Source organism: Heterocephalus glaber, unplaced genomic scaffold (assembly GCF_053883595.1).
Source record: "Heterocephalus glaber isolate CG9 unplaced genomic scaffold, H.glaber_assembly_v1.0 deba00000768, whole genome shotgun sequence".
In the NCBI taxonomy this organism is placed as follows: Eukaryota; Metazoa; Chordata; class Mammalia; order Rodentia; family Bathyergidae; genus Heterocephalus; species Heterocephalus glaber.
This window is the reverse complement of record NW_028258162.1, coordinates 5,181,286-5,196,638: the sequence shown is the minus strand read 5'-3', so window position 1 is coordinate 5,196,638 and position 15,353 is coordinate 5,181,286. Positions and strand designations below refer to the sequence as shown.

At 44.3% G+C, this 15,353-nt stretch overlaps 2 protein-coding genes across 10 annotated transcripts in view; one reads left to right on the top strand and one right to left on the bottom strand.

Annotated features, from left to right (window-relative positions):
- The window catches only part of Cacnb2 (calcium voltage-gated channel auxiliary subunit beta 2), a 356,213-nt gene that overhangs the window by 7,049 nt on the left and 333,811 nt on the right, over window positions 1-15,353 (bottom strand). For all 9 annotated transcript variants that reach the window (XM_004859950.4, XM_087207093.1, XM_087207094.1 and 6 more), the window contains 2 exons: window positions 7,641-7,750; window positions 5,331-5,482 (listed from right to left, as the gene is read on the bottom strand). In XM_004859950.4, coding sequence (XP_004860007.2) covers window positions 5,331-5,482; window positions 7,641-7,750 — 262 coding nt within the window. The remainder of the gene's footprint in view (window positions 1-5,330; window positions 5,483-7,640; window positions 7,751-15,353) is intronic.
- Nsun6 (NOP2/Sun RNA methyltransferase 6) overlaps window positions 1-15,353 on the top strand; it is a 110,307-nt gene that overhangs the window by 76,513 nt on the left and 18,441 nt on the right. The gene's annotated exons all lie outside the window — the stretch shown is intronic.

Here is a 15,353-nt window from a genome sequence, read left to right as displayed (position 1 = left end):
GGTTCTTATCGCCTTGTACAAGACTTGCATGCCATTAATGCCACCATTCTCCCTATACATCCAGTTGTCTCCAACCCTTATACCATCTAACACAACCATTTCACACTTGTCCATCTCAAGGATGCCACCTTCACTGTTCCTCTACACCCCGACTCCCAAGACCTCTTTGCCTTCATTTGTACAGACCCAGATTCCCATCACTCCCAACAGTACATCTGGACTGTCCTCCCCCAGGGCTTCCAAGACAGTCTCCCCTTTGGTCAGGCCCTCGCCTCTGCTCTCTCTCAACTCTTGCCTTCCACCCTGATTCAGTACATTGATGGTCTGCTTCTCTGGAGCCCCACTTTGCAAGACTCACAGGCCCACACTGCTCTCCTAAATTTCCTGGCCAAGTGAGGATATTGAGTCTCTCCCAATAAGGTCCAGGTTCCCCAGACTTCAGTCACCTACCTAGGAGTTTCTCTTTCCCCATGCAAATGGGAGATCACCTTAGACAGAAAAGAGCTTATGAGACTTGCCAGTATCCCCCTCCAAAGCTGAATCCTGTCCTTTCTTGGACTGGCTTGTTACCTCCACCTGTGGATCCCCAATTTTGGCCTCTTGGCCAAGCCCCTTTATGAGGCTGCCAAGGGCGACCCTCTGGAATCCCTGGACCCAATACACATACATGCCTCATTCAAAGCTCTCAAAACTGCCGCCTTTCCAGCCCCTGCTCTCTCCCCAACCTTAGCACTCTTTCCTTTTATATGTCACCGAGAGACAGGGGAGCACCCTCGGGGTGGTGGGACAAGATAAGGGCCCCTCCTTCACACCAGTAGCTTATCTTTCCAAACAAATGGGCCCTACCTTTCGGAGCTGGCCTGCCGGCCTTCGGGCACGAGCGGAGGCTGCCTTTCGAGCACAAGAGAGCCCCAAACTGACTTTCCGCCAGTCCACTGTCACTGTCATCAGGTCCCCACATCATCTGCAAGATCTCCTGACTCTCAGGGCTATCAAACCTGTCCCCTTCTCGCCTCCAACTCTTCCATGCCACCTCTTCCTCAAAGACCCGCACTTCACTTTACAATCCTGCCTCCCTCCTACCAGATCCTAAACACAACCTTTCCCACTCATGCCCAGAAACTCTCCATCACTTACTCCCCTCCCTCCCAAGTATCTCTCCTACTCCCATTCCAGACCCTGATTACACCCGGTTCATCTTCCTCTCCTGCTTCTGGTCCTCCACGAGCTGGATATGCAATTGTCTCCTCAGAGGAGGTAATCAAGAACCAGCCCCTTCCTCCAGGCACCACCTCCCAAAAGGCCCAGCTCATAGCCCTCACCCGAGCTCTGATGCTGGCAGCCTCCACAAGTCACCACCTGCACAGATTCAAAGCACACCTTCCACATTCTTCATTCCCATTCAGCTATTGGGCAAGAAGGGATCCCCCATCACCAATGGGCCACTTATTGTAAAACTCCTTAAGGTGGCCCAACTTCCAGCATGAGCAGGAGTTATCCTTTGCAAGGGACATTAGCCCTCTGACAGTACTATTCCTCTGGGCAACAATAAGGCAGACACTGAAGCACAAAGGGCAGCCGTACAGACAATCCAGGCCACACGACTGCTGGCTGTTCCACCCATATCTCAATATGACCCACTAGAAAAACAATGGCTCCAACAGGGCGCATCTCAGTCAGGAGACTGGCTTCTCTTCAAAGGTTGACGTGTTCACCCAGATTCCCAGGCTACCCCTATCCTGACTGGCATCCACAGCACCCTACACATTGGATACGTATCTCTCCTCCATCTCATTTGCCCTTCTGTGTATCATTCCCTCTCAGGCCTCCCTTGTCCAACAGATAATCCACAGATGCCCCATCTGTTCTGTCACTTCCCCGCAGTGCCTCCCCTACACTGCAAGCACGTGGTCGCCTCCCAGGGAAGATTGGCAGAGTAATTGTACACACATGCCCCACACAGACACGTCCTCTCACCCTGGTAGATACCTTCTCAGGTGGATCGAGCCTTCCCCACCTCCGTGGAGGGTGCTGCCCCAGTTGCTCATACCCTCCTCATTGAAACCATTCCCTGTTTCGAGCTGCCCCGCTCCATGCAGTCTGACAACGCCGGCCTTTGTCTCACGTGTCACCCAACTCATGGCCCAATCTCAACATAAATTGGAAACCACATCCCATACCGACCTCAACCTGGGAAGGTACAAAAGGCAAATGGACTACTTAAGACACACCTGTCCAAACTGACCTTGGAGCTCCAGGCTACATGGACTGAGCTCCTTCAACCCCTTTCCCTCACCCGATTAAGAGCAGCACCACACAAGCCTCTCAGTCTCAGCCCGTTTAAGCTTATGGATGGGAGACCCTTCCTCCTAGGAAACCTTCCAGAATCCCTTCCCCCAGTGGGTGGTTATTTCCCTACCCTTAATTCTCTCCTTCACTTTCTCAGGACCCATGCTGATCAGTTCCTACCTTAGCACATATCCCACCGACCACTGCCATCTACAGGTTGCTCCTGGAGATCAAGTTTACCTCAAAACCCTTGCCACGGGGACCTTACAGCCTAGATGGGAGGGCCCTCTAGAGGGGGCTCTCACCACCCCTACAGCAGTCAAACTTGTAGGAAAAACACCCTGGTTTCATCTCCCCAGAATAAAGCGTTTCACCCATCTCTGGCCAAACCTCAATTTTCCTCCCTCCTATCAGGACCCACCAAGATCAAGCTCACTCGCATCCCCCAAAGAATAAATGATTTCATATTCTTTCTCTGGCTGACATCCCACTTCTCTGACTTCATCTCTGAATTACAACAAGACCTTCATTGGTTTACCCCTTGAGGGAACATGGTCAAAGAGATCCTCCTTCGGATCAAAGACCTCTGTTTCCAAGGCACTCTCTCAGACTTTTCACCTGGCGAGGTTTGGTGGTGGTTAACATTCCTCCTCTTGTGCTGGTTAATGCTACCCTCACTCCACTTTCATGACCTTCCCTTATGTTAACCTGCCATTCAGCCTTTTACATAGCCCTGTCCCTTGTTTGGGCAATTGGACTCTTTTCCATCTCATCCCAAGACTGGTCTCATACACAAAGATTCCTCTTCGCTCTTGTTTTCCTTCTGGCAGGCTTATCGCCACTCCATCTTGCTCCTCTGTCTTTGGCCATATAGCCAAGCTCCTCCTCTTCCATCACCCCTTCTTAAAGCCCTCTATCTACAGGCCCTACAGGGTGATACTTTCCCTTCTCCCCATCATTTCAAGTGGAGAGACACTGCCCCGCTGTATGCCTGTGAATGCTCTGGCACAACTTGGGTGATAGACCACAGGCTGGGAGGTATTAAACCTCTACATTATGGGACAGGCACTTTCGTGTCATATACTTACATTAATTTACAATGTTACAAGACCACAACACTCTACTCACAGAGGTCAGACCTACCAAATGGGAAAGATAACGCTACTACAGACAGATGGGTTCATGGGCTTGCTGGACGCTGACTACCCACTGGGGAATGTCAGATGGAGGGGGTGTACAAGATCAGACATGAAAACAACAGCAAGAAGAGGTGGAAAAGCAAATACCAGAAGCTCTTAAAACACCTCTCCCATATAAGAGCATTGATTTGTCTTCCCTAAAAAAAGCGGTTGAAACACACAAAAGACTCCTACATCTTTTTTTTTTTTTGGTACCGGGGATCAAAGGTCCTTGGGCTTGTGAGGCAGGCAGCAGAATCACTGAGCTAAATCCCCGGCCCTACTCCTCCATCTTTTTAACACCACCCTGCTTAACTTGCCTGGAAACCAGACTGAGTGCTGGATGTCCCTGTCACCCCAATTCCAGCCAAAGTCCCCATACCAATTCCACTTAACTGGATTCTCCCTGCTCCCCAAAATATCACAGCAATACTAGGTCCCTTTGCAACTCAATTAGAGCCCTCCACCTATGGTGAATAGACCTGTATAAATTCATCCCCCATAAGTCAATACAATTCTACCCCTTGTGCCAGAGTTATCCATATTTCCACATCAGGCGCTTGTCTCCCTAAGGGTTTGTTTTACATTTGCAACTCCCAAGCCTTTCGCTGTCTCAACTCAACCCCATCCTCTCTCTGCTACCTAGGCTTCCTTAGCACCCCCCTCCCCCCATGATTTATACAGAATCTCAGTTAACACAGCAAGCCTTGCCTCACAACTGCCACCTATCTGTCACCTCACCAAGCGTGCCCTTCCCGCACTGCCATTTTGAATGGGAGCCGGTGCTCTGGTAGGAATTGATGTTGGGGTGGCAGGAATCTCAACACATTTCCATTACTCCCTGTTCCAAGAGCTAAATTAAGGTATGGAAAAGGTAGCTGACTCTCTGGTCACCCTGCAGTCCCAAGTCAATTCACTGGCAGGCGTGGTATTCCAAAATATTCAGGCCCTAGACATAACAGCAGAAAGCGTGGGAGCATGCCTCCTGTTAGGGGAAGAATGTTGCTGCTTTCTAAACCAATCGAATTGTTGGAGATGGTAAAGGAACTCAGGCAAGGCATAGAAAAATGTAGACAAGACTGACCACAGTTTCTACCAGGATTCGTGGGCCCCCTCACTATTCTCTGCACAATCCTACTTTTCAGATCCTGTCTGTTCTGTTTTCAAAATTTCTTGCAGGAGCGTATGCGAGCCTTTTAAGCCAGACAGTTGGCAAACTCATCATGCAGGTTACCAGCCCCTCACCACATAGGACCACACCACTGTCACATAAAGCCCTATCCATCACCCCAGATCCCTTATCAATGCCCCCTGGCAGCAGGATGCAGATACAGAAAAGAGACCTCACCCCTATTCCATAATAGCAAGAGTCTGGGATGACAGAGCTCTCTGCTAGATAAAATGGCTCTGGCAGCCTCAGCTCCTAAATGCCTCTTCCTGTCAGGTAATAAATCACTCAGGGAAACAACCTAACTTTCCTGCCATGAAGCTCTCCCACTTATAGTCCTTCCCACTGAGAAATTCAAACTTGCCAATGGAGTTAAACCTCACCTCTGGCTGCAGCCAAACATCTACCTCCACTATGCCTCTACCCCTTATGCCACTTGCCCATATAAGAGATCAGGCAGCCAGGCCCTGGCCACTGCTCTCGCCGTTGTTCAAGATAGCCCAGCACCCCGTCCCCTAATAAAGGCCTAGACTTAGGTGTTCATGTTTTCGGCTCATTCTCATCCTCTCATTTTCATTTCTTCAAACTCTATATACATCCATCATAAAGTGTAGGCTGTTATAATTGGAAAGCAGAACATAAATCATTTTAGTAATGTCTGACTGTATGGAGCAAACAGTAGCAACCTTACTTACCTTGGGAGAAGAAATCTTTACGTAGACTATAATAGGGGCCAGAGAGGTTTTACTAAGTTGAGCTGGATGATTAATAGTATCTGCATCAAGGACTACCAATTGCAATGTTCTTGCAAGTTCAAAGATCCTTTCAATTTCACTCTGAACTTCCGCTGTAAAGAGTTGAGCAGAGTTTATTTACTTAGGTTAAGATGAATTAAAGTGGTACACTATTCAACGGGAAGTCAACCATGTTAATGTTTACAGGGATACAATTGATAGAAGGTACCTTTTAGAAAGGGCTAGTTCTTCACTCTTAGAAACTGAAGAATTAATCTCTCACAGCCAGCTCTAAATTTTGCAGCTAGTACACTATTCTGGAAATTAAATTCTTTTTCACTGTCTCTGCTGACTAATTTTTCATGTTACAAAACTTTTTGTGTGTGGTGGTTTTTTTGGTACTGGGGATTGAACTCAGGACGTTGCACTTTTGAGGCAGGTGCCGGAACCACTGAGCTAAATCCCTGGTCCCAAAACTTTTTATTCTATGGAATTATTTCATAAAAATGCTATAAAAAACTCAAGATGTATTTGTCGTGTTTCTCACCACTTTCCCCTAGCAACCATTGCCAGCTTTCTTTTCACTGAATGAGCTTATCTGTGTTTGAATCCATTACTGTTCTTTCCAGATAAGCTTATCAAGCTGAAGTAGAATGTAAATCAGGAGAGATGTGAAAGATACTTGTCTAAAAACACCTCATGTTTTCTGCCAACAAAGGAACAGTCCTGTACTACATGTTTTAAAAGGGCAGCTATGTATCAGAAACAACACTAGAAATCCAAGCTATAAAATTTACAGAAAACCTATTACCAAACATCTAAAAAGCTGCTTGGACTCCAGGAAAATTATATTCAGTTTACTGCTCCGTGATCATGTCGAAAGATTCTAACATCACATTGAATATTCTCTGTGATCGCTGTTTGCCGCCTGTAGCTACTGTGCACTTGAAATGTAGCAAGTATAAATGAACAACTAGATTTAAAATTTTTGAATACCACCAGAAGCTATTGCAGTAGGCAGCATAATTGATCTGTAAAGAATAACATGGAGCTTGCAGTTCCCACTGCCATCACAGATGTTCACTTCTGTGAGACTTTTGGTCAGCAAATTAGAAACTGGAATACCTTTAACTCTGCTTATGCACTGGAATTCATGCTGGAAGATTCCTGAAGATAATTTTAACTAGTATATTTTAGAAAAGGCAAGTCACTAATTGTTCACCTCACAATCTATGAGTAGAGTCCTTTACCTTGATGTATTTAAGAGATCAGGGACCCAAGCATTTGAGATATTAGCTTTTAACAATAACATTTGGTTCCATGTCACCCATGACAGTTGCTAGATGAAAAAATAAATTTGATAAAGCTTCTGAATTTAACAGTTCCTAAGAATCACAGGGACCAGAGGAGCACATAAACTACGAGTGCAGTAAAGTTAGCAAAATTTGGACTGCTCCTACCTCACAGAGTAAATGACGCAGTCCTTTGAGCAAAAAATAAGGAAAAAAAAGACTTCCGAAAAACTTAAGATTTAAGAGACCTTTGAAGTATACTATATTGACCTCATTTGGACCCTGATTGAATCAAACACTATAAATATATAAAATTGTTTAAATCTGTGTGATTTTGGTAACTGGGGGGATACAAATGAAAGGTTCTATAGCCCTGTTGAGGAAAGTGTTTCTGGTACTGTAACCTAGGTCCTTCGGCTAAAATGTCACTTCTGCAGGCCTTCCTATTACAAAATTATACCCTCCTCTTTAGCTTACTCTACTCCTTGGCCTGCTATTTCTTAAGGACTCTTCAGCCACTGGCCAGATGTCACTAAGTTTTGTCCATGTCTTTCCTTTGAGACAAAAACTTGAGGATTTATTGAATATGATTTCACAATTGATGTAATTCAAGTATTCATCTCACATTAGTGAAAACAAACTACAACAATGAAAACATCAAGGCTGACAGCATGTGGAATTTTGAACTTGAAACCACTACTACAAATCCTTCCATACCATTAGGTCTTTGATACTAGCAGGCACCAGCCACTGAAACGGCGTGTGTTTTTCCTGCACTCTGGCACATGGAATTGCTGTCTCGTTCGAGCTCATTGTCTTTTTTTTTTTTGGTACCGGGGATTGAACTCAGGTCCTTGCGCTTGCGAGGCAGGCGACGGAACCACTGGGCTAAATCCCCAGCCCTCGTTCGATCTCATTGTCCTCTGTACGAGAGGAATGTTTAAGCAGGCTGAAGGTCCCCAGTGCTGCACAGACTTACCTAAGCTTGACCGCGTGTTGGACCTTTCTATTATTGCATGCTTACTGGGGTTGTTTAATACTGAGCGTTTGGCAAGGGAGATGTCAGCGGTGACCCTTGTGATGGATATCCTGTTGCAGAGAAAAAGGAACAGAAGAACCCCAGTGGTTAATCTAGTGAGAGGACAAAAACACATGCCCAAATATAAATTTGTACACACACACATCGTGTTTTCAAGCCATCTGTTAGGACACTTAATAATCGAATTTTGTTTATCCTACATCACCCTTACTTAGCATTTATTGGTTACTTACCAGATGCCAGTTATGTACTGAGAACTTTGAGTCATCTGATTAGATCCCCAAATAGGTAAGATGAGGAAAATGAGCCACAGGAAAATTTATCCAGGACTATATATTTACTAAATGATGGAGTTAAGATTTGAACCTAGACTCATTCATAATATACCTACCCCCTATCCCCTATACCATAGTTCAGTGCCAAGATAGATATGGAAAAGAAAGATGTAAACGTAGTCTTCCCCCAGAGCTAAAATCCCGCCAGACGTGAGGAGGAAGGAAGACACATTAGCAGATGATTAAAGATTACACTGACTTGTGAAAGAGCGTTCAGGGTATTGTGAAAGACACTGAGTTGAGGGGCTCTCCTTAGGATATAAATGAGGGTGATGGAATGCAGAAGCTGGAAATAACAAATGCCTTATACTGAGAATGCTGAATATTCAGTGAATATTCAAGTTGGCAGTAGGGAAAGCTGTGGAACAAAATTGAAGGCTCACAATATCTCTGAAGAGGGTGGACAAGGTATGAGAAACAAGAGGCTTGCTTTAAAAGTCTGCTTCAGAGACACCCTCCAGAACATCCAGCAGCCAGGTGATAATTCTTTCTGCCTGATAAAGACCATAAATTTATTATCTAGTGGCAGAAAACCGGAGTACTCCTGACCAGGGTACACTAGGCAGGGTGGGGATAGCAAATACCAGATAGAAAGAAAAAAGGATTCTGATTGTTGAGCTGCCACTCTTTTTCCCCCATCTTAGAATTTTGGTAGCCAGGCTTAGATATTTCTATCCTAAAGGGATCAGAAAAGAAGATTGTTCTGGGGGAACGTGACTGCCAAAGAGTAAAGAGCCAGATAATGTATATCGGAGGCCGTCTATGCAAAGTCTCCAGCAGGAGTATAACAGGGAAGCCCCAAATCAGGGTCCAGCTACGTGATGTCCCCTCCTCAAACAGGAGAACAGCAGCCTTCACTGGGCAGGCATCCTAGGAAACCTCTTACGCGGAAGGGATGATTATATCTCTGAAACTGGAATTTATATTTGAAAACAGTAAGAAACTTTTGGAAATTAGAAATGAGAAAATTCAAAAGGGTTAAATGATAAAGTCAAGGAACTCTCCAAAAGAGTAAACAACAACAACAAAAGGCAAAGAGGTGGAAATAAGAAAGCTAAGAAAATGAACAGTAGCCAAGGGGTTCAAATCCAAAGAACAGTAATGGGGAGAGGGGTGATTGAAAATAATGGAGATAATTGCATAATTAAGGGTCTGATTTTTCAAATTGAAGGCAATCAAGCATAATTTAAAAAGATCTACACCAAGATGTATTATAAATTTCCTAACACGGGATATAAAGGAAACAGATTCCAGAAGAATACAGGTCCCACACAGGGGTCAGGAATTAAAAAGCTCTGTATTTCTCAACAGCAAAAATAGGGGCCAGAAGATAATGGAGCAAAAAGCCCTCAAAATGCTGAGGGAAAATTATTCCAATCAGAATCCCTTATTTAAAGCATCGGGTAAAGAGGAAGATTGATTAAAGACATTTTTGGAGATTGGAGGCCTCAAAAGATTTTATGTACTCTTGTAGGGAAACTATTAGAGGATTTTGACTCTCAACAGACAACAAAGGATCTAGGAAAGAGGACCTTCAACCCAAAAGAGGGTGAAAGGAATCCCCAAGGCTAATGTTGGGGGATGTCCTAGAATGTCACCTAGTACAGAGAGGAATAGTGACTGGAGCAGGGTGAAATACTCCCAGAGAAAAGTGCAAGAAGAGAAGTCATAATTTTGGCAGACTCCACATTCAGCATTTACGAAAACCTTGTATATATTCAAATAAGCCATGTCATTTACTATAATCACTTTTTTCTTAGGTGTTTCTTACGATTTCTATGAAAGAAATAATTTTACTTTTCACATTTATTTAATTTTCTATGTGTGTCATGAATGTGGTTCCCAATTCTCCTGTAGCTGTCAAAATCCCTTCATAGTATATTCAAATGGATCTGTCTGGTAATGTCTCAAGTGTTGGGAGTTCGGAGGCTGAGACAGTCAGGTATGTATGGGAGAGAGGGGAAGGTGACTGGTTAACCCCATGTTCCCCTCCATATTGACTTCCTATGAAGTCAGTAGCTAAGGCCTGACACTGAAGAGTCCAAGAGCAGATTGAGGTCGTTAGAGGTGAGGAGTGAATACTGGGAGATGTAACTCTAACAGTGAAAGCAATTGGTTTCTGGAGAATGCGGCCTTTGGCAAGGTGTGGAAAGGCACCTACTTGTATTTTGAGAAAAAAGCTGTGTGTATCATAAGCTTTATGGCACACAGTTTTATGAGTGTCAATTCTCAGAGCTGTCTTTGTCATCACATTGATGACACAAAGGTTTCCGTGACCCCCCACCCCAGTTCCTTGTGCTGTCTCTTTATCATCAGGCCTCTATGTGACCTCACCCCTAGCAACCGTGGAGCGGTCTGTTGTCCTTAAGGTTTTGCCTTTTCTAGAAGATCCTGTAAATGGGATTTTCTGAGTGCACCCTTTCAAGTCAGACTTCCTTCACTTTGCTTAACGGATTTGAGATTCACCCACATGTTGTGTACGCCAGCAGTTCATTTCTTTTATTGTTGAGTGGGACTGCTGTATGTAAAATGAATACATCTTTCGGTCTTCAAGCTTTTTCAGTTTGATGAAAACTTGGTTTAGCATTTAAAAAGCAACAACCATGGCTTGGGATATAGCTCCGTGGTACAGTGTGATCCCTAGTACCACGTACACACAACAGCAACAACCAGGGAAAACACTAAAGCCATCAGTTTAAAAAAATGTTTCATCACTCACAACAGAAAATAGGCTGGAGCATCCAAAGCTCAGGGATTATTTTGAAGTGGCTTTCTCTACTGGGAGGTGGGTGTGGAATGGCAGGGCGAGGGCATCTGGAGTCCTGCAGGTAATAGGGTTCCCTTTGTTCTGAGCACCTGTGTCTCTCCCGAGGCAGTCATCCCTTGATGTGTATTTACGGAGTGCCCGTTACATGCGAGAGTCATGGTTCAGGGTGTTACCGCGGATGGGGTGTGGCTGTGCACACTGTGCACACCTGTAATCCCCGCTCTCTGGCAGGCTAAAGTGGGAGGAGCATTTGAACTCAGGAGTTTAAACCCAGTCTGGGCAGCATAGCAAGACCTTATCTTGAAAGGAAAATAGTGCTGGTCAGGGGATTTAGCTCAGTGGTTCTGCCGCCGCTGCCTGCTGCGCAAGCGCAAGGACCGGAGTTCGATTCCCAGTACAAAAAAAAAAAAAAAAAAAAAAATAGTGCTTTTGGGAATTTAACATTTTATGGGGAGAGGGCAGAGAGTAGATAGAAGCAGACAGGTATCTGATACCATGACCACTGCCATTAAATAATGCGGGCTGGTGAGGAGGGAGATGTACGGTATAGTTCCATTCAGAGATGAGCTCTCGGGTAAGGTGACATTAATCAGAGACCTAAAGGGAGGGAGGGAAGGAGCCATGTGGATACTGGAGGAAGAAGGTTCCAGGCAGAGGAAAGGGTGCTAGGCATTTCGTCATCACAGCTGACGGCGCGAGAACACTGCTGAGACTGACAGTGACCAGCCAGGCCTCTGACCCGATTATGTCCTTAGTGTTACAGGATGGATGGGACAGGCCATTATTTCAACTCCTGAAGTTGTGTTTTGGAAATTACCATTGCTTGGGATTCTAGAGAGACCTTGAAAATCTTCACAAAATTCTCAGACAACTTAGATTATAGCGGTGGATTTCAACCTTCACAGTGTATCAGAGTCACCTAGTAACATTTTAAAGTTACAGATGACCATATCGTGCCCTAAAGATTTGGACAAGGGTGGGATGTAGGCCCTTGAACTTTTTCATTTTTGTTTTCCACATGCTTCAGGGGATTCTAATACGCACCAGTATATTAGAAATCCACCACTTTTGGAAAAGGTTTCTCACATCTAAGTGGATTTCCTACATCAGAAAATAAAGTGATGTAATGTTTCCTAGGATTATTGATTTCCAAGAAGAGATTCCTTCCCAGAAGATTCTGGCAAAGGTGTACATATCCCTGCAGCAAGCCAGTATGCATTCCAGGCACCTCAGTGCTGATGGCTGACTTTTTCAAAGTCACTGGGGAAGCAGAGTGAATTTCTCCCAGCTGGTAGCTCTCCTTCTAGTCATGATTTGCTCATTAATTTACCTGTCATTGTCCTACATGTGAATCTGAAGATCGCTGTGTTTATCTGACACCATTGGTATTAGGATTTAGATCTAAAATGTCCACCCAAAGTCTGTATTTGAAAGGTGATTGGATAGAAGGGGTGCTCTGCTCATCAGTGGACTTACCCACTGATGAGCTCAGTAGCTGAATGTGCAGTTGGCAGGTGGGGCCTGGTTGGAGGTGGGTCACTGGGGCCCTGACCTGGAAGGCCGTGTTCTTGTCCCTCTCTGCTTCCTGGCTGCCATGGGCTGAGCTCCTTTCCTCCGCCATGCCCTTCCATCACGCCATGTCTGCCTTGGGGCCAGCTAACTGTGGACCGAGTCCTCTAGAAACAGCAGGCAAAATAAACCTCTCCTTTAAGTTGCAGGTTTGGGGCATTTTGTTCCAGCAATGAGAAAGTTATTAATGGTTAGGGTGGGTCCAACTTTAAACAGGCTATTTATTACATACAAGAAAAAGATGATGATTTATCATCTCTGACCTGACACATTTACGTTATTCTACAATGTGAATAATGATTCTGACAACTCTCCAGGACTCCCACAAATGAACTTAACTGGGCTTTAGAACAGAAAAAGAATTTCTGATTCTCTCCTTTTTATCACCACCATTTCCTGCCATATGTTCTCCATTGTGGGCTTAAAATTATTTTAAATAAATTTATTTTAAAAATTAAGTAACATTTTCTCTTTTAGAATGTCATACATATATACATACCCCCCTGAGGCTCTTGATGAGCCCCCCAATCCCCCTCCCCCAAGCTATCTTGCCTTGGCAAAAGCAAAGTCATGTAGTGATGGTTACTTTGGGTGTCTTTCCATGGTGGGGGGTGTTCAACTTTCTCATGTCTTGAAATTCTACCTATGGGCTCTTTCTTTGAGAAACTTTAATTGGTGATCACAAGCTTGGATGTTGAATTTTAGCCCTGTGACTCAAAATGTGTTGAGGTAGGTTTATTAGTATAGCCATATGAAAATTACTTTGGCCAGAAAAGATAGAGTGAGCAAACATCCAGATGTTTTATGTTTTTCCTAAATAAAATCAATCTGGATGGCTAATAGTACAGAACATGGGTCCATGGTATACACTCAGGCTGGAGTCTGTCTCCCAAATTTAAAACATGCTCAGGTTTAAATAGACGTAACAAGTCAGGAAATTCCATCCTGTTTTCCCATCTTTAGCATTTAGGAAATGGCAGTGGGTTCACTCATTCATGGACAGCACAGTGCCTGTTCCAGTGCAAAGCTTTAGGCGTGCATGCTCATGTAGACGATTCCAATGTGTGACAAATGGCGGAGCCAGCGTCAAGCAATGAAAGCTAAACTGGGCAGATCAGAGATATGTCTTTTATACTTAGCCAAGCCAAAGGCTGTATTTCCTGGCACAAAGTAAAATATTTCATAAAGTTATGGCAAAATAAGAAAGTCTAATTAGGAGCATTTGGTTAGCTAGACCTTGAATGTAAAGTTTTTTGTACCTCGAAACATAGCTTTCCTCTTCTTATCCTTTTCAATTTTATGCTTGAGAACTAACAACACGTTTCCTGCTGTATGTTTCCTTCCCCACCTTTGTCACACCGTCAAAAGCCAGTTTAAGAAATGATTATAGGAGTAGGTATGGTCTAGATAATATGACAGTAAGGTATCTAAAAGATCACTGAACCCTAGATACTATTTCTTGTACTTATATTGTTAGGATGAGAGAAATGCACGTGGAACAGATTTATCTTGTTCAAAATACAGAAATGTACACTAGACCGCCATGTTCCCAGGTACTCTATAATGTACTCTTCATTTAAATATTGAGGTTTCTGTTGGACTCCTATCATTGCTCTGATTCTCCAGGAGCTGCCTAATTCTTTACTCTGCCACCCCTTGCTTATTTTATTCAAAGCTACTATTTAGGAGACTGTAAGCTTCCTGAAGCCAAAGCTCTTATTTGTTTTTGCTCCTCACAGTACCTGGCACATGCAGAATACTCAAAAGACCTGCTTGGGCAAGTGGAGGAGATGGGCGGAGGATTAAGTGCAGGCTCATTGGCATGGGACACCTGATAATGGCCCCACCTTTTATCAGCCATTCTGTTTTACTGCTAGCATTTTCACCTTATGTTTATATATGAGCTCTTCCTAGGTAGAGATGGCAACTTTAGCATCTCTGAGCTTCTCTGGCAGGGAGCATACAGCAGACACTGATTCAGTGCCTGTCCATCCACATCAGGTACTGCTCTAAGCACAGCAGTAGTACTGAGAACACCTCAGTTCACAAAACATGAAAAACCCTGCCCTTGTGGAGTTAATATTCTGCTTGTTGAGGAATAAACTAAATAAATATAATGCATAAAAGCACTAGAAAAACAGGAGGTGGGCATCTGGGAGAATGAGAATGTGTGTGAGAGTATGAGTGTACGCATGCCTATGTATTATCAAGGAAAATATTTAAGGGAAAAGTGTTCCTGGCAGAGAAAACTGCACTGCGCCAAGGCCCGGATGTGGAAATGGACCTGGCTGTCTGAAACTCTCATGGAACAATAAAGAACTAGGCAGTGCGGCTGGAGCAGAAGAGGCGAGGGGCAGTGCAGTAAGAGCAAGAAAGACAGAGGATATGTGGGAAGTCAGACCGTGGAGGACCACACAAGCGACAGTAAGTACTTCGGTTTTCTCCGAAGAAGGTGGTCACTGGATGGCTCTGAATAAAGGAGAGATGGCATCCTGCTCACCATTCAGTAGTCATTCAGCCTGCTGACTGGACAGCGGACTTTAAAGCAAGGAGACAAGGCAAGAAACTACTGCAACAATCCAGGGAAAGGGAATGGTGTCTCAGACCAAAAGGATAACAGAGAGCTATGAGAAGTGGTTAGGCTGTGGATATATTTTGAAGATAAAGCATTTGCATGTAAGATGTAAGAAAAAACAGGGATGACTGATCTGAAGCTGAAGTTTTGGGACTCAAGGATGAAGAAGCTATCATTTGAGATGGGGAAGGTTATGGGATGTTTTGGGGAGAAGTATGGACATTAAGTCTGAGAAGTTCAGTAGACATCTAGTGTGATATTAAATAGGCAGTTGGATGTACATGCCTGGAATTTAAGCAGAGACCAGCAAAGGAATGGTATTTAAAAATCTCATACCAAAGGAGTAAATGTAGATGGAAGGGAGAAAAAGCCAAAGGGCAAAAGCTAGGACAGCATGGTTCCAGAAA